General features: G+C 34.1%; 1 protein-coding gene across 2 annotated transcripts in view; it reads right to left on the bottom strand.

Moving 5' to 3' along the window:
* The window catches only part of cpx (synaptic transmission protein complexin), a 148,760-nt gene that overhangs the window by 3,154 nt on the left and 125,906 nt on the right, over positions 1-19,700 (bottom strand). For both annotated transcript variants that reach the window (XM_089255424.1, XM_089255425.1), the window contains 2 exons: positions 10,729-10,895; positions 7,612-7,750 (listed from right to left, as the gene is read on the bottom strand). In XM_089255424.1, the coding sequence (XP_089111550.1) occupies positions 7,612-7,750; positions 10,729-10,895 (306 nt within the window). The remainder of the gene's footprint in view (positions 1-7,611; positions 7,751-10,728; positions 10,896-19,700) is intronic.

Here is a 19,700-nt window from a genome sequence, read left to right as displayed (position 1 = left end):
TAAAGATCTATTTGAAGCAATCGATCATTATTTTGTTGCAAAAGAAATTCACTGGTCAAAATTCGAGGCTCACCACAGATGGAAGAAAATCCACGGAAGGTTGCTTGCTGCACAGGCCTTCGTGCACGCGTGGCAGAAGTCGCCCCAAAATGTAATGGACTTACTGCTGTATTCACAGACAGAGCCTTGCATCAGAACCTTTGCCTCCAAATTTGCGAAACGTTCTTGATGAAGCGGTCAAAATTGTAAACTTTATCAATGCGAATCCAATCCTACCAACTCCAGCTTGTTTAAATTGTTGTGCGAAGACATGTGGACAGCCTTCACAATACTTTGAACGCTGACACGCTGACAAAGTCCTAATTCGGCCTGTATCTCATCAACCGTTCTTCATAGAGGTATAGTTTTCATTAAAAAATGCTCAAAATATGTTCAGAAATCACCCTCTACCAGTTTTGACAGTGAAGTTGGTTCTCCACTGGCAACTGCGAGCCGATCTTCCATTTAAAAAGTCTCGCCACAGATAGCAACAGGCCTACAAACGGTACACATATGCAGTTCACTTACCTCATGTCTGAGCGCTGAAAAAAATTTATAACCTCTAACATTATCTAAATATCAGGGGTTCTCAAACTTTTTCCACCTGCGGCGCCCCCTTGCCTCCATTCAATGCTTATGCACAAACTTCGCCGGCTCCCCAGAGCTGTTTAATAAAGAATATTTTCGAAAAACCTTTGTCAGGTTCACCGCTTTACGACGCTCCTGATAAAGGTTCGAAGTGCACCAGGGCGCCGCGGCTTACAGTTTGAGATCCCCTGATCTAAATAACCATTTCTTGTTGTCGTATTACTATTCTATTTTTCATTCTCACTTATTATATTGGCTCATTGTTTGGGGCAGTGATTACATATATCAGTACGTTGCAACCTATCATCCAAACCCAGAAAAGAATAATTCGATCACTAACTGCGGATTACTCCTCTCCGTCATTTGATTTCCCCGACAACTAAACGTACTCCCATATTGTGGCATTTATACTTTTATATATAAATCGATTCTCCTACTTATTAATAAACACAACTCAGTATTCCCCCCTTAATTTATCAAGGACATCAAATAGATACAATAACATTCTGGGTATTCCTTTAATACATCATTCCAATACCGATACTGAAAAAACGATTAAAGAATTATCTTTTCTCAATAGCTGACATCAACGATCATTTTTGAAAAAGCGAGAAATCAGAGCTGTATCATAGTCCTAAAATTAGATTTATAAGTAAGTAGACTTCCTAGCGTTTGCCTCCAATATTGCCGAAGTTACTAAACAATTTTGTCGCATCATTCTAACATTTTATATTCATTAAGTGCATGTGAGAATATATCTGAAATGCTTTATTGTATCCTGATTGAATACTCATTCATATTCCATAGATGCAGAATTAGTAATTTCGATGTTTTTGTTTGTTTGTTATGATCGTGAAACTGTATTGAAACACGATTATACATCGTGTTCATCAGTACAGATGTTGTCTTGATGAGTTTGTTTTTCTCACCATTATGTAATATTTTATCATGATAAATAAATAAACTATTCAAAATATATATATATATATATATATATATATATATATATATTTCAAATAGAAATATGCTATTTTTTTGTGAATGACTTGCCAGAGTGGTATCTACATTTTAATTATTGGAGCTTATAGCCTATACGGGGGTTTCATAAAAAGGTTTTTTTTAATATTTTGGTATGTTAACGACCCCATGAGAAGTTTAAATCATTTTGAATAATGCACGTCATTTGGAAACCTTTTGCAATTGAAAGTATGTTTGTAACGTCTATAAAAAATGATATTTATTTTGGGAAAAAAAATGAAACAGTTGAGTTCATTTTATTTGTGTACAGTTCCTAAATATGACAATTTGTGAGCCAATGAAAGCTTGCCAAAACATTATGGTTTTATATACATGGAACCTCGCTACAACGATACTCAATAATATAACGATAAATCCCTCTACTACGATATTTTCCAAGCCTTGTTTGAAATGGTCTATAGCAGAGGTCTTCAAACTTTTTCTAGTCGTAAGCACCGCTTGTACCTATCATCCAAAAAAGAGCACCCTTACTGAAACTGTGACATAAAAATGCATGAAAAATGCAGAGCATCGGGCATTCTGTGCGCTTCACGGAGTACCGTGGTGCTCGCGAACAACGGGTTGAAGATGCCTGGTCTATAGTCTAATGTTAAATAGTACCATTTACGACGATAAACCCCACACGATATTTTTTCAGAGATTTGTAATTCACTACACAACGAAATTTTTTTAATATTTCACTTGAAATACCTTACAATCAGCTTCAAAACTTGTCATATATTATACTTCTTCCGAGGACGTCTGATAATATCAGTATTTGGTACCACACGCTCCTCTGATCACCGAAATTCTTAATGAAGTTTTCTGTATTGCTTTTTTGTGTGTGATAAAATCAAAGTGTAGAGTCTTTACAGGGGCAATACGCTCAACTGAATTTCATTTATCAACTAAATCAATCGAAAATTTTCGCGGCGAATCAATACTCATTTTTTAGAGCGCATATTTTAGTGGTACTGACAGCGCCGGTTTAGAAAAGATGCAAACATTAGCATAAATTTTATGGTACCTGCAGGGCCGTGTTAAGGCATCATAGGCCAACGATATCATTTTTGTGAGGCTTTCTCTTCTCTTGAGAGCCTCCACTCAGTGCCCGGATGGGAAAATGCGTTAAGCCAGTACTGGGCCCGCGATGAAATAGCAAACTCCCGAAATAACGTTAAGCCCTCTACAACGATATATTTTTCTTGGTCCGCAGAATATCGTTATGCAGAGGTTTCACTGTATTTTCAATATCTCTTTAAATATTTCATCATCTACAATATGAAATTTTTCTCTAATGACTCAATAGATCGGGATCTACATTTCAATGAAATATCAATCACGTTTTAGCTCATAGAGCGTAAAGAGTGAATTTATTCATTTTTTTTTTAATGTATACGACCCCTGAAACAAATTTTGAGACTGCACGTCATTTGAAAACGTTTCGTGATTGAAAGTGTGTTTCGAAAGTCCACGGTTGCATAGATATCTGTTGGGCGAACAATTTGGAACAGACTGTATACAAAAGCGTACAAAAAGGGGTCAAAAATCGCGAATAATATCATTCACTCAAACGTAACACACAATGTGTTCCGAATAAACCTCTCCTATAAGTGATGTAATTTATCAAAAAAAAAAAAAAGTTGTTTGTGTATTTCGCGGAGAAACAATTTGGACACGTTCCAGAGTCCGTGGCAGGTTTCCAGTTTCGTAACTCGTGTTTCCCCTCCAGTGAAATGTATAAGCCATTCGATTGTCAAGCACATGCTAAACCTCCCCCCCCCCCGATCCGGTGTCTAATGACATGTTTCGTGGAGAAGTCTCTTCTCCGGGGCTACTGTTTCGAAAGCTGTTGCCATTGGAAACATGACGACGTTTGTTGATGAACATCGACTCAGCTCCTGTCCCTACAATGACTCGAGTTTAAGGGAGTGGCCGGGCGAATGTGTTTCAAAAGAATTCACCCCCCTAACGTTAACTGCATTTATTATATTCTTGTTTTTCCTCGTGCTGAAAGTACTGGTGAAGAAAAAAAAACTCATCTAATGAACGGGTATTCTAACACACCTATAATCGATGCCAATGATAATGACGTTCTTGATGAGATGGGGGCGTGTATGGTTTCTCAACTCGAACGGGGGTAAAAAGAAAAACACCGAAAGAGAGCAGATTCACCGATATATCCCAAAAATGACATTTTGAGGTTTGTTATTATACTCCGAGAAAGACACTGAATAGCGTATAATTAGCAATGAAAGGAAGCTATTCATACTTTGAGTCGTTAAAACGTTCACATATGTTACCAACATCTTCTCGAATTTCGTTTTTGTTTTTTTTTCCCGTGAATATAATATTAGTGGAAAGGAATGAAAGGATATATCGTGATTGCACCGTGACAGTCGACGACAATCACCTGAAACGAACAGCTATTTTCACGACTTAACATCGCCGTTTTGCATTAAGAAATATTGTACCTCTTTGTTTGGAATTCGAAAGAAGTACTAATGATGATGGCAGATGTTGTACGTACTGAATTATTTAACGGGTATTCAGAAGGGAAATAGAAATAATTTTCAGGGAGCGGGAAAACTAGATAAACGCTCTTGATGTATCGTTACATTATTATTATTAGGGAAAGCGGTCCTGTGGGCATTGTGATGGACACACGGGCTCGACCAGTGCTGTCTAATGACGTGCTGGAGTCGGTACCAGGTGGCGTCACTGCTTTGACAGAGCTGAATTAGTCCGCTTTGTTACCTTGTTAATTACGATAGATTGCAAAATTGCTGGACTGCCCATTTTACGGAACTATTTCCAGAATTATTTTTTCGATTATTGTCATTAGTATTTGGTTTATTGCTTTGTTTCTTTCTACCATTCAAAAATTTAAATTAAGTTTTTTTTTCGGAGGGGGCGAGGGATACGTTTACTATGAATGCTTTTTGATCGAATTCATTTCAGTTGGGACACAAATATTAGTTACATTTTATTGGGTTCATTGAAAGCCAACACGAGAGAGATGATTTCAATTATCTTTTCAAGTTTATTATATTTTTTAGCTGTCTTTTTCTGGTTTCATTGGAATATATTCCAGTATAGACGAGGGCTTTGACCACGGGCTTATATTTCTTCGTTGAGACAAAGCAGCGAGCCATGGCCAAACTTCTGGTTACAAGGAGGTTTCATTTGAATCAGGTGTAACTTTTAGAAGTGTGAATTTCGTTATTACCAGATGTTCGATATGGAAACCGTTCGCGGACCAGAAATGGATGTGCATCCAAAATAGAGGAGATGCCTACATCCCAAGTGTCAGAATGAAAATGGGAAATAGTTGTTTTTCCATCCCGTAAAATAATATTTAATTCCCCGCTACGCCCTTTATGGGCCAATGCGTTAAGATGGAAATGACAATTATATTTGTGTCGGGAATTCATATTTGTATATCGCTAATTATCGTAAGAATCTTCAAACTGAATTTCCAAAATATCAAACGCGCGCACACTACTGACATTAAAAATAATGGATCACGCGCGCGCCCACTGAGCCAAGGTGGTAAGTGAGACTTCAAATGGATGAAAAACGACCCTTATTATATAGCCCTGGGTGACCCCGTGGTAATGTTTGACAAAAATCGATTTCCTGTGAATGGCAAACTTCAAGACGAAAATATACTCGGTTATTTTGTTAGTTTTCTGTGATCCATCAGCGTCACAAATTAGGTTATTGACGACAAGAACGTATCAAGTGTAATTCGCTCGGCTATAATCATGTTTATTATTTCGATTGTCCATTGATTTTTAGATTGTTCATGTATATCTTATTTTTATACAAATACAAATACAAATACAACGCCACAACAGGCAAAATGCCCAACGAGGTGGCTGATAAAAAGATGCCCATAAAAATATGGTTGTCATATGTTTCAAAAATACAGCAACCCAATTAAAAATGCAATTAACACAAATTACAAACAATATATACACATGATAAAATATTATACAATGCCCATAAAGAATACTTATGGTTGTCTTATTCTAAGAATGGATAGCTTCTCGATTTACCCCAACATGTTTATCGTATTTCTTTTTAAACGTGTCAATTGTGTTACAATTTACTACCTCCGGGGGTAAGCTATTCCATTTATTAACAACCCTATTGGAGAAAAATTCCCTGCGACACCATAACCTTGCATTGTCCCTCACCAATCGATACTGGTGTCCCCTTGTAAAAGCAGTCGATTGGCGGTGTACTAAAAGTTCATGGTCCATCCTATCCATCCCATTGAAAATTTTGAACACTTCGATCATATCTCCTCGACACCTGCGTTCATCCAATGTAAACATATTCAAAAAATGAAGTCTTTCTTCATAACTCAAGCCCTGTGTGCCAATAAGGACACGCGTAGCTCTTCTCTGCACCCCTTCAACCAAGTCTATGTCCCTCTGTAGGTATGGTCTCCAAAACCTTACAGCATACTCCAGTCCAGGACGAACTAAGCCTCGAAAAAGCGGAAGAATGACTTTAGGAGAACGCGAAGAGACCTTTTTGAAAATGAGACCAAGCATTCTATTCGATTTTTTGACAACCGCTGAACAATGTTCAGAAAACTTAAGTCGCTCGTCAATGAGAATTCCCAAATCGGTGACTCTAGTTGCATCCGGGATAGTGACACCATTCAACTCATAAGAGAACCGTGGGTTGTTCGAACCAAAATGAGCGACCATGCACTTATCTACGCTAAACGTCATGCTCCATTCATTTGCCCATGCTGCAATCTTGTTTAAGTTGGTCTGGAGCAACTCCCTATCGCTTTCATTCCCGATTACCCCCATTAGCTTCACATCATCTGCGAATTTGCTAGTAATTCCATCGATACCCTGATCGAGTTTATCGATAAAAAGTGAAAAAAGTATGGGGCCAAGGACACTTCCCTGAGGAACTCCACTTGTGACGTCTGTCCAACCAGAGAATTCCCCGTTCACCATAACTCGTTGCGACCTATCTCTTAACCACGATTCTATCCAATTCAGCAAGTTGCCCCCTACTCCAATCTCGTGTAAACGCTTCAAGAGTTTGCCATGTTGGACCCGATCGAATGCCTTCTGGAAATCAAGGTAAACAACGTCGACATTTTTGCTCTTACCCAAAGCCTTAGTCACGTAATCATAGAAGCAAAGGAGGTTAGTTACACATGACTTCCCCTTCCTGAACCCATGCTGATTATCCGACAATACATTATTCTCTTCTATCCACTTCACAAACTGCCTTTTGATGATAATTTCCAAAATTTTCGAGAGGGAGCTCGTCAAACTCACTGGACGATAATTAGACACCATTTCTCTACTACCCTTCTTAAATATCGGAACAGTTTTTTTCTATTATAGAACAGGGTTTTTCTATTATATGATTCCAGATTGGCGATTGCTGATGTTTCAAGATGATTGTATCAGTTTTTTTGATATTTATTTTATATTCTTTTGCCTTCGTCTCAGGTGACTATGTTTCTTTGAATTTAATAAAACTTTCCGCGGAAACACCCATCCTTAGGGAACGTTTCGATATCTCTCCGAGATGGGAAGCGTAGTGTGTCTGGTCTTCAAAAGTCAAAGGTCCTTCAGCATCGATGCGTGAATATATGTAGGTCTGCTATTAAAAATGTTCTCGACAGAAAGTAATAAAGCTAAAAAAAAATCAGAAATCCTGCGTAATACGTCTAGTAAAACAATCTGGGAAGTTGTTGCTTCCAAATCCGTAATACAGATGGCGCTTTATTGAACACATAACATGCCTTCCTCAGAAACATTGATTTAGGCACACAATACATACACAGAACCTTCTGACATTCATGAACTCGTTAGAAATTTCTCAGAGGAATGTTTTCGTGGCGTATGTGCGTTATAGTGTCCCGGACATACACGGTATGATAGAAAAGATTTTGGAAGTGCATATAAAATGATTTAAACTTACTCGTGAACTCATCTTGCTCTTCAGCCTCGGCTTCTGCCGCTAGCTCTTCAGGTGTCTTCCTTTTCCTGTTCAAACTGCTTCCTTCCATATTCGCAAACGGATCTTCCTGCTGGATTTCTTCCTTTTTCTTGATGCCATACTGAGAAAAATACAAATATTTCATTAACTAAAGGTTACGAAATGAAGAGGAAAAGTTTTATTGTCATAATCAAATATTAAATTTTTTATGGACTTTTTTTATTCCATCAGTCATCTGATGGAAGTTATCGCCTTACATTTGATGAGCAAAAAAATTGCTCTATGGGTTATTTTGGACAATTTTGTATTTATTACTTTTACAAGTACAGTAGAGCATCGATTATCCGAAAAAAATTGATGACTGAGGGTGTTCGGATAGCTAATTTTACGAGTAACTGATCATTTACGGAGAAAAATTGCATCAGTGTCATAGGAGCAATATGAAACAAAGAAACAGTGATATCAAACACAAAACTGTGTATATTTTGTATCACACGTCTTAAAAATATTAGAGAATGACTAGCCTAGTTTGACAAATTCAAAATGACCATTAAATTAGGCCTACAGTTTATGAAAAGAGGCCAAAAATTTTCTTTTGCTTCAACTAAACGCTCTAGCAGCCGCCAGCGGAACTTCTACATAGTGCGCAAATTTGAATTTGCCGACTGGAACGCTTTCGGTTGATCGGTATTCGGATAATCGATGCTCTATTGTACGTAATTTCGTACAGTATACTATAATATCAAATGGACGGCTTTTATATATAAACGGAACCAATCTCCGATTTTAACATTTTTGAGATATACTGACATCTAAACTAATGAAACAGGAGGAATTTTTCATTGAAATAAAACTACGTGACATCTAGGCTTTGATGCCGTCTGCGTGCACTTGAATCAACTACCAGAATGCGTTTATCATCCTATTTTATTTAAACAGAACCAGGTTATATATGGCAGTTGGTTGCAGAAAAAATTTGCTATTTATTTTCCGAAATCATGTTTGCATATGTGCATTTGTTAATGCTCTCAGTTTTAAATTACCGTGATTTCCTGCTATAGTCCCCGGTGTCGTAAAGTCCGCAAATGAAAATTTTGTTACTTCGAAAAAAAAATACCACCCTATAGGAGTGTAATCTGCATGTGACATTATCATTCATCATTAATCATATCTTAAGAAATGAAAAAGGTGCTCTCTGTCCCGTTTTAGGAAAAAAATGTAGATTTATCTACTGTAGATCTATACGTAATTCATAAAACTTTGAAAAATATTTTTTTACAAATTAATTTCTAAATTAGACATTTCAATTTAAAACTCTACGGAAAGAGCTTCAGATAATACACAGTGGGGTATAATGTTCACGAAAAATCCCGAATGCATTTTTAATCTATAAATACTCAAGGAAAACGTTTGTAAAGTGACACTGATAGTCCCGATGAGGAAAAGCTGTCAGCCGTCACAAAAATTTCATATCAATAAATAAGTAAATAAAATTTTAACATGGCATACTACTGTAAATAACTACATAAAAAAGTATAACGAGAAGACTATACCAGTAGATATAGAGAGATATATAAAATTTAGGAGGATAACGTGACACTTTTTCCTCTTCTTCTGCGGAAATCTCACGACACCATCTGATATGCACCATAAGACACTACGTTCCATAATAGAAATCATTTTTCATGTCAAACCTCGCAAATAGGTTTTTTCCATACTCCTACAAAGCTAGAAAAAAGACAACCCTGATGTCGCATAAGCGATTTTTCTCGTGTATTCCGTGTGATATGCATAACATGCTTCTTTTTCATACATAAATGCAAAAATGAACATTCTGGTAAGTACCGAGAGAAATGTGGATATTTCTATACATGCTATCCGAAATTGCAGAAATCTTTAAACGGTGAGGATTTTGTAAATATTTCTTTTGTAAATATTATTCTTCGTAGAACACAAAGCGAGAATCTGTAACTGTGTTCTTCAACCTCTTTTACACCTACGGACTGGTGAAAATAGTAGAGAAATGTCGTGGACCGGTAGAAATGAAATAAATAATTTGGACTCCGGAAAAAAATAAATAATGAAAATATATAATTAGTGAATCGCCAAAATATAAATAAACAGAAAAAAAAACTTGCGGACCTGCAAAAGATAAGTAAATAAGAGAAGTTATTCTCGGACCGGCAGAAAAACAAGGAACAGAAGAAAAATGTGCAATTTTAAGTATCGGTAAAAGATGAATAACTGGGGAAAATAATGTGTGGGCCGGCAAAGGTAAAAAAATAAGAAAAAAAATTGCGGACCGGCAAATAATTTGTTGACCAAGAAATATGAATAAATTGGGGAAAAAAATATTTGACGACTGGCAAAAGATAAATGAATAGGGCTAAATAATTTGCGGGCGGGCAGATAACGAATAAATACGAAAATGAATTTGCCTACCGAGAAATATGAATAAATAGAGAAAACTTATTTGCGGACCGACAAAAAATATAAATAAATGGGGAAAATTATTTGCGGACTTCGGCAAAACATAATTAAAAGGGAGGGATAACTTGTGGGAACCAGGCAGAAAAATAATTGTGAAAAACAATTTGTGGACCGCAATAGATAAAGAGGACGAATAAATTGAAAGTTTAATAAACCTTCAAAGATACGCACTTATTGTGAAAATTCTTTCATTTTATGCATTTATATGCATTAATGCTAAAAAAAGCCAAAATATGCAAATGCATATGCGCATATACATTTTCATATAATCCGGGCACTGTTAATAATATTCCCTTGTATGCCATAACGTCACAAATCGCATGTGTGTGTGTTGACTCGAATTATTTTGAAATATTTTCAAATTGATTCGAGTCACAAATTAGATTTACACTAACGTCTCCGAAGAAAATGAAATTCGATTTATAATCAAAATATTTAAAAGCTTGATGGAACTGTCAAATGAGATTAATTAATTCGCAATAAACATAAATGAAATTTTTAAAAAAAATTACTCATCGAATTTTTTTTTTTCAATACGTTTCCATTTTTCAGTTTCTTTGAATGGATTGATAATTGGTTTTTATTCGAAAGTCCAAATTCCAGGCTTACTTTGTCCCTAATCTCTTGCCTCATTTTTTCCCTCTCCTCCTCCATTTTACGATGTTTTTCCTTTCTTCGCTCCTCGGCTTCCCGGAGAGCCTCAAGACGTTCCTGTTCTTCCTCATCTGCGGCCTCCTTGTCCTCCGAGGTCTCGGATTCCTCATTGCCGACAGCACCTATTACACAAAACAAACACGAAATGAAAGTCACATCTTTATATCATAACAATAATAACAATAAAAACATACTTTTGAGGAAATCTTCATGGTTTTAGGGTTTTTATATTGGGGCTGCTGATTTCAAAACTGGCGTTGGTTTTGCTGAATTGGCTGTAATTATTGAGATAATGCATACTCCCAACAATGTGATCTGCATGCTGCTTATGGTATACCACTGAAATTTAATTTTCACTTTCTCTCAAAAACTAAAACTTTATCTGACAAAACCAAACCGGAATGAGCTTCCCAAAATCACTGAAAATATTCCCCAATGATTTACTGTAATTATTTATAACGCAGTTTCAATGCGATTTGTACACCGCTTATGGTATTATAATTGAAATTTAATTTTCACTTTATCTGAAAAACTAAAACCAATGCCTGATTCGAAATCACAGCTCCCCAAAATCATCTAAATCACTGAAATATCTTTGAGAACAAAATCAATGTTGGGCAGTGTAATTCGAAACAAACTGCTGCACTATAGAGTAAGTATCCAGTAATTAAACAGGGTGATCATAAAATGTGACGGTACACACATTAAGACGAACTGTATTTGCAATAGTGTTTATGAACATATTTCACTCCATATACTCTAGAAAAAAAAGTGAGTCGAATGCCAACTTATCTTGATAATAAGAGTGATTTTTGAATATCAATGTCATTGGGAAAACATTTGATTTCTACGCATATCTTAAATGCGTAGAAATCATTGCTACCATAACAATTTTGTCAAAACCGCGTATCTCTACATCGTTGTTGAAAAACCGTTTATATCAATTTTCGAGACTGGAAAGCCGTCAATTTTGTCAATTGTTGTTGTTTGAAAACCGTGTTCGTCAAAGTAATTCTTACGGAATATAATCTGGAAACATTGCTATGGAAAGTTTTGTTTGAAGAAAATTTTATCGAAAAATATTGTTATAGCAAACATCATAATGATAATCATTGTTTGAAACAAGTGTTGGGGAAAATTTTGTTTGGGAATCATTTACTTTTTTTTTTTTGAAAATTTATTTGGAGAGCATTTATTGAAAAAAAGTGTTGTTTGAAATATTATTTGAAGAGTATTATGTCTAAAAAAAGTGTTATTCAAAGAATTGTTTTTTAGAGTAAGTGTTTGCGTGCGTGTGAAAAACGTTATTTAAGAGATCGTTTGTGCGCGTGTGTGAGAACGGTTTTATATCAAACCGATCCTTTTTGAAAACCGTGTTTGTCAGTCATTCATCGGAAAGTTTACATTGTGGACATTTTTACGGAAAGTATTGTTATGGAAAGAAATAATTAAAAAAAAAATGCTATGAAAACAATATTTTTGGGAGCATTGTTACGGAGATAAATAATTTTGAAAAAATGTTACGAAAAACGATAATTGATAAACTTGCTGAATAAACATTGTTTGAAAACATTGTTTCGACAACACATTGTTTAAAAATATTTTTATAAAAATCACCGTTTGAACCCATTGTTTGAAATCATTGTTATAGAGATTGTTGTTTAAAAACATTGTTATAGTGATCATTGTTTAAAAACATTGTTATAGTGATCACTGTTTAAAAACATTGTTATAGAGATCGTTGTTTGAAAATATTGTTTGGAAATATTACTATAGAAGTCATTATTTGATAATTTTACTGTACAAGCCGTTGTTTGAAAACATTGTAACAGAAAAATCATTGCTTGAAAACACTGTCATAGAAATCATTTTTTGAAAATATTCTTGTATAAATCATTGTTTAAAAAGTATTGCAATAGCGTGCCACATTGCTATAAGCCATATTGCTTAATAGCTGTCGAAGAATTAGCATGAAACTGCCAGTGTTTTATGTAACTAATGTTTTATATACACCGGGATACTGCCATTCATAACTCTGGACAGAAAGATCAAATAAAGACACAAAAGTCACAACAGACAGTGACAAAATTTTTGCGTAGTTCATTGTATAGCTCATATACAATACTGAATGAATAGATAACCAATCACTTGCTCTTAAGATGAAAACAAAACAGAAAAATGCGTTTATTAAACTGATATTTAAAAAATACTGATCGGTCTTCCCGTGAAAGTAATTTTCTCCACTCTTCCCCATAATTGAGGTCGAGTAGGGTTTGAACTTCACCATTAAAAACAATCAGCCATCCTTTATCATCGGACTATCTCTCGAGAGAGAACAGCCAGGTTATCTAGGATAATGATCGTTTGTACCGTATATGTTATAATAAATGGATATCAGCAAACAGGTCGGAATATTTGACGGAAAAAGCCAATTTTGCGGCGTTCGTCGTTAACCAGGGAACATACTAAAACCGTGTTTTTTTTCTCTCTCTCCTATTGAACCAATTTATTGGATAACTATTAAACTAATAATGTTTTCCGGGATAGATGACAGAACCCGCCGCAATTTATGATAGCCGAAAAGTTCTAACGGAAAATATAACTTTTGAACTATTAGATTCCTATATCGGGATTTTAACCAGTATTTAATTAATAGTCGGGTTTTTGTTTTTCGATCGGGTGAATTCAATGATTACATTCAAAGACACAAATATCGGTAAGAAAGTTTTCCAAGTCGTTATTTTTAATCAACAAAGACATTGCCGAAAACGATTTCAGGAGTTCACAAAATATAAATGTTTTGTATCTGAGTATATTGTTTTATTTTTCCTTATGTTTTCTCGCAGCAACGTATAAATTAGATTAATCTCTGAAAATAAATCTCGTATGGAATGAATACATATATACGCGTAAATAAATCTGATAGCATCCAATCGATTCTTTTTCTACTTATTTGCAGCATTTAAAATTTTTTTACTTTGATCATCAAAGCGTCATTAATAAATATCGTTTTTACTGGGAGCCTTAGGGGCCCGTTCAAGTATTACGTCATCATCGATTGGGGAAGGGGCCTCCGATTTGCAGTCTTTTGATGACAGGGGGGGGGTGTGAATAATGGTTACGTCAGCAACCACCCTTTATGAAAATATGAGTTGGGAGGGATTCAGAGGGGCAGAGCTGATGACGAAATTTTGCTGACAAGGGGGGGGGAAGGGGGTGAAAAATAGCTAAAAAAATTGCTTACGTAATACTTGAACGGCCCCTTATCGAAAACTCCTTGAAAAATGTTTATTTTTCTTCAACAAAAATTGTTTCAATGACCGTTTCTGTCAAGAGGGCTCTTTGAAAACCATTTTTATTGATAGCATTGTGTTTTTTACATAAAAAGTATTATTTTATTTTAGATTTCAGTGTCTAAATTTTCTGGAAGGCTGCAATATCCACAGATTGGACATGGTCCTCAAACTGCTGGATTTCCCACTGATGCCAGTCAATGCTAACCTTTTCGTCTTCCACCACACACACAATCTGCAACTTCTGGATCCCATAAGCAAGCGGCATTAAGCGAGCTGCACCCCCATTTCAGCCCATCACATTCAATAGTCCGGACCAACCTTTCCATCTCGGCCATATCAGTCTCATCATTTCAAGGTTTAGCATCAAGAACAACACTGGGCCATTTTACCGCACACCAACTCCAGGCATATATCGCCATACGACAATTTCCAACCAGTGGAGTTGAGTGGGAAATGAAGGCTCTATACGGAAAGCAAAGCTTTTGAACTGAGACTACGATTCCTGAACCGATATTTTATTTTATTTTGAGAGCATTGGTTTAAAAACGATTCTTGTTAAGAGAATTGGAAATCGCTCTTATCAAAGAACATTGTTTGAAATTAGCGTTTATCAACCTCTTCGCTTGAATATCGTGTTCATCAACCACTTTACGAAAAACATTGTTCAGAAACAACGTAAACATTATTTGAAAACTCTTGCTGGCAAAGCAACATTGGTAAAGATCATTGTTAGCGAGAGTATTATTTAAAAACATTGTTTTTCTGTGCGTGAGAGCATTATTTGAAAGCATTGAAAAAACTCAAAGCTTATTTTTATGTTTTTGAACAACGCTTTACGTAACTATGTTTATGAACATGGATGTTAGTTAGTGAACCATGTAAACCAGGTTTCCCAACCTTTTCCTTTCATCGCCCTCCCCTATTTAGAGTTTTTTTCCCTTCCCCTGCCCCCCCCCCACAATGGCAGGTAACCCATAGGACCCGATGTTATACTTGCAGCTTCTATTGCTCCCCCCCCCCACCCGGACGACGTTGCCCACGTTGGGTAACACCGATGCGTACTAACTGTCCTCTTGATAAACAACAGTTTTAAAAAAATATATTCAAAAACACGACACATATTCGAGCATTGCCTTCGACAAAAACATTTTCTAGAAAATATTCTCTGTACAAAAGCCGTTTTCAAAACAATATTCAAAGTAACACAATGGTCAAGAAATACTCTTGCAAAAAATACTTTGTTTTGAAGCATCTTTACGAAATCCGATACATATTTGAAAATTAAGATTAGGAAAAAAAAGCGTTATTTATATCCGCAACATTTTCCTGAAACTATTGTTATGCGAAGAACACTGTGAAAATTATTTTCAGTGAAAAGCTTCATTGTTAATAACCAATCGCATGATTGCATTAGTTTTTATAAGGAATTAAAAAAAAAAAGACAAGTTTGAATCTATAGATTCTAAATTTAAGTTTTCTCAGATCGAAAAACGCTCTTTGGTAATATAAAAATATACATATAATCATGATGAGTTTCAACGTTATCAATATATTAGAGATATTTTATACCGTAAAAAATACACACGCAAATTACCATAAGAAAAATTATTCAGGTGACAATATTATATTTGTAGCGTTCAATGATGCAAACAAATTAGAGTGAAACCGTAATACAACGACACTCAATATAAAACGATACCCTTTATAACGATATTTTTTCACAAATATTGTTTATAATTCCCTTTAATCTAATGCATTGTCCCTTTATATAGTGTAACTCCTCTCCATACACAACGATATCCTTTACTACTATAAACTCCTCTATTGCGATATCTTTTGAGGATATTTCGAAACTGCTAAAACGATATGTTTGGTATTTCGCTCAAGCTCACCTTCAATACATTTTTACATTTCCTCGCCAGTATCTGTTCGGCCCCGTTCAGCGCACACGAGCTCTAAGGAAAGATTGAGATATTCAATTGCCTTTGTAGTCTTGTGTGCTCACCCGGCAAGTGGGAGGACGTGGGTTTGAATCCCCACAAAGCCAGTTGAATTTTCTTTCCTGGATTTATCTTCACATCAGCACACTGTGGAAACATTCGAAGTTGGTAAATAGGTCTGTGTGTGTGCTTGAATTTTCATGGTATGTAAGCATCACGTTGTAGTTCTTCCTGTTCTCCTCTCTGTTGAGATACTTTTTCAAATGGAAAACCGACTCGCATTTGCGAATGCCAACATCAACATAAACTTGGAGGCAACTGATGATAATGCTACCTCTCGATATAACGATAACGTTTCTTATACAACGAAATTTTTCCCATGGTCCACAGAGTATCGTTATATCAACGTTTCACTTCAACAAAAACCAGCGTTATTTACACAGCAGACGTATAAGAAAATCATGAAAAAGTCATTATCAAGGATTATTTCTACAAGATAGGCTCCGCTCTGGCCATTTTTCTATATACGATAACTCAAATTTCGTTTATCCTGAACAACAATAATAAATATCCAGGCTCCTTTCCCTATGAACTTGAAGTCAATCCGTCATCAAGCTATTTCTATACAAGCGCCTAATCCAAGATGGCCGCTACTTTCGATAACAATAGAGCGTGTGTGTGTGTGTGTATATATATAGGTACGTATTATATATCATACGCGCCTCGAGCGTAACATCAATCCTTCAAAGCCTTATCGTAAGGAACGGAAGAAAAGAATTATCAATAGAAGTGAATTATTTGGCGGGCCGGCAGAAAAGGTCATTCTTTTTCGCATCCATTCTGTAGTGTCAGTGAAATATCATCGCCGTCGTCATCTCTGAAATGGCTCCAGCTCGACATCGAGAGCAAGAGACGGATATAAGAATCATTCTTATAAGAAAAGAAAGATTCTTTTGCTGTAGCAGACAGAGTATGTGACGGAAATTTCCAATATTATTTCAGCTTGGCTTCAGTTAAGGGCAGAAAAATATGTTTTTTCTACCTTATAGCAGGAGTCTTCAACGCACGCCCCGCGCACCAAGTGTAGTTCTTGGAGTTATTATTTGCTGTGGTCAGTCAATGGAAAAAGTGTACAAAATTACAGAAATTATGAAAAATGACTTAATGAAAGAAATAATTACATAATTACCGATAAAAAAAAACATTTCAAAATTGTAAGATGAAAAGTTTCAAGATTTTAAAAAATTTAAGATGAAAGTTTTCAACAATTTGCATGAACACTAATCAAAATTCGAAGAGATAATACTTTGAACAAGATATAATTATTGTTTTAATTTGGAATTTTTTTCGACATATTTTTGTGACAATAAAATATAGTCCATATAAAAATCCAATCATTGTGGGTGCACACGAGCATAAATTATTACTGTTTATTGTTTATGATAATAGAAAAATAATGAAGGTTGCTTGAAAAATAGAAATATAATATTACAAATTATTCGACCTTCTGTGTATGTGGAAGGACAAGTAGTCCCTTGAGGGTCATAGAGTGGGTCTATATGTATGCCCATTTTGTTCATGTCTATTTTTGTTTATTTTTGTTTATTTTTGTTTATTTATTATGTATTTTTGTCTTATCATCTGTCTTTCTTTTGTATTTTGTGACGTGTTCTGTTTTGCCCAATTAAAAAAAAAAAACGTTTCAAGATTTTAAGAATTTTAAGATGAAAAATTTCAAGATTTTAAGATGAAAAGTTTCAAGATTTTAAAATTTTAAAAATTAAAAATTTCAAGATTTTAAAAATTTAAAAATTAAAAATTTCAAGATTTTAAAAATTTAAAAATTAAAAATTTCAAGATTTTAAAAATTTAAAAATTAAAAATTTTAAGATTTTAAGGAATTTTAAGGTGAAAAGTTTGAAGATTTTAAAGAATTTTAAAATTAAAAATTTCAAGATTTTAAGGAATTTCAAGGTGAAAAGTTTGAAGATTTTAAAGAATTTTAAAATTAAAAATTTCAAGATTTTAAGGTGAAAAGTTTGAAGATTTTATGATATAAGTAATCTTAAAAGTAATGGAAGCAATAGTTACAGAATTGAACTCTAGAAAATATTTCAGAATTTCAGCATAGAAATAATTTCAGAATTTCAGCATAGAAATAATTTCAAATTTCAGCATAGAAATAATTTTAAAATTTCATCATAGAAATAATTTCAAAATTTCAGCATAGAAATAATTTTAAAATTTCAGCATAGAAATAATTTCAAAATTTCAGCATAGAAATAATTTCAAAATTTCAGCATAGAAATAATTTCAAAATTAATTTGAGCAATAATTTAAAATTTGATGGGGAACAACTTGGTACAGAATTATAATTCTAGAAAAAATTTAAGAATTTCAAAATCAATGGGAATGATGATGTAGTTATATATTTAATTTTTGGAAAGCATTTCAGAATTTCGAGATAGAAGTAATTTCGTGAGTTTATGAAAAACACAGTTTCAAGATTTCAAAACAGAAATAATTTCAAAATTGATGTGAGCAATAATTACAGAATCAATTTGAAATAATTTCAGAATTTTATATATAGAAATAATTTCTCAGAAATTTAAGTACAGAAATAATTTCTCAGAAATTTAAGTATAGAAATAATTTCAGAATTTTATATGCAGAACGAATTTTATAATTTTAGAAAAAATAATTTCAAAATTAATGGAAGAAATAATTTTAAAATTAATGGAAGAAATAATTTTAAAATTAATGGAAGAAATAATTTCGAAATTAATGGAAGAAATAATTTCAAAATTAATGGAAGAAATAATTTCAAAATTAATGGAAGAAATAATTACAGAATTAATTTTAAAACATACTTAAGAATTATTTTCAGAATGCAGTTACATTTGAGAACGCATTTAAGAGTTAATTTATCAACGCATTTCAGAACTTTGAGATAGAAATAATTTTAAAATTAAAATTGGAGCAATATAATTACAGAATTTACGTGTAAGTAACACGTGAATAAAAACTTTAAACGTGTTAGAATGCCATTTTTTTAGCATTATACTCGAGTTCTATATAAACACGATTTCTAAAAATCTATTCATTTTATCACTATAAAATTTTACTATAATATTTTATCATACATTTTTTAAAGTTTTGCAACAAAGTCTAAGGTCTGTCATGCGTATTTGACTAATTACGGTGTTTTATACAAGATTTGTAGAATGAATTTTTTTGCAAAAAAACTCACATGAACAACATGTTCGGCTGTAACTTATGAGCATATGATAAAATCATTAAATTTTGGTACCAAATCCTTTACTACTGTACATCATTACTACAACAATGAAAAGTATCACAATGCTTGACATTGTTAGGAAAATATTATTTTCGGATTTTGGTTTAGGTAAGAACGTTCAATTCACACATCCCAAATAATTTTTCGTCTAATCTAATAACCTTCCATATACAGTATTTTTTTACATAGAAGTGAAATTTTTATCTCAATTTCTCTTGATTGGTTAATGATAAGCATGATTTTATTTTCGAAAGTTTTTTCTTTGAAAATAAAAATTAAATGACGGCGAATGAGAAAGTTTTTATGCCTCAATTTTTAAAAAAAGAAGGATGCCTATCAGAGATGAAATTTCTTTTATTCTACGTCAAACTTCAAATACCGAAATCGCTCAAG

Source organism: Pholcus phalangioides, unplaced genomic scaffold (genome assembly GCF_987345545.1).
Source record: "Pholcus phalangioides strain wild (caught in Gottingen) unplaced genomic scaffold, Ppha-v1.0 ptg000042l_1, whole genome shotgun sequence".
Taxonomy (NCBI): domain Eukaryota; kingdom Metazoa; phylum Arthropoda; class Arachnida; order Araneae; family Pholcidae; genus Pholcus; species Pholcus phalangioides.
This window is presented reverse-complemented; position numbering and strand designations above follow the sequence as displayed.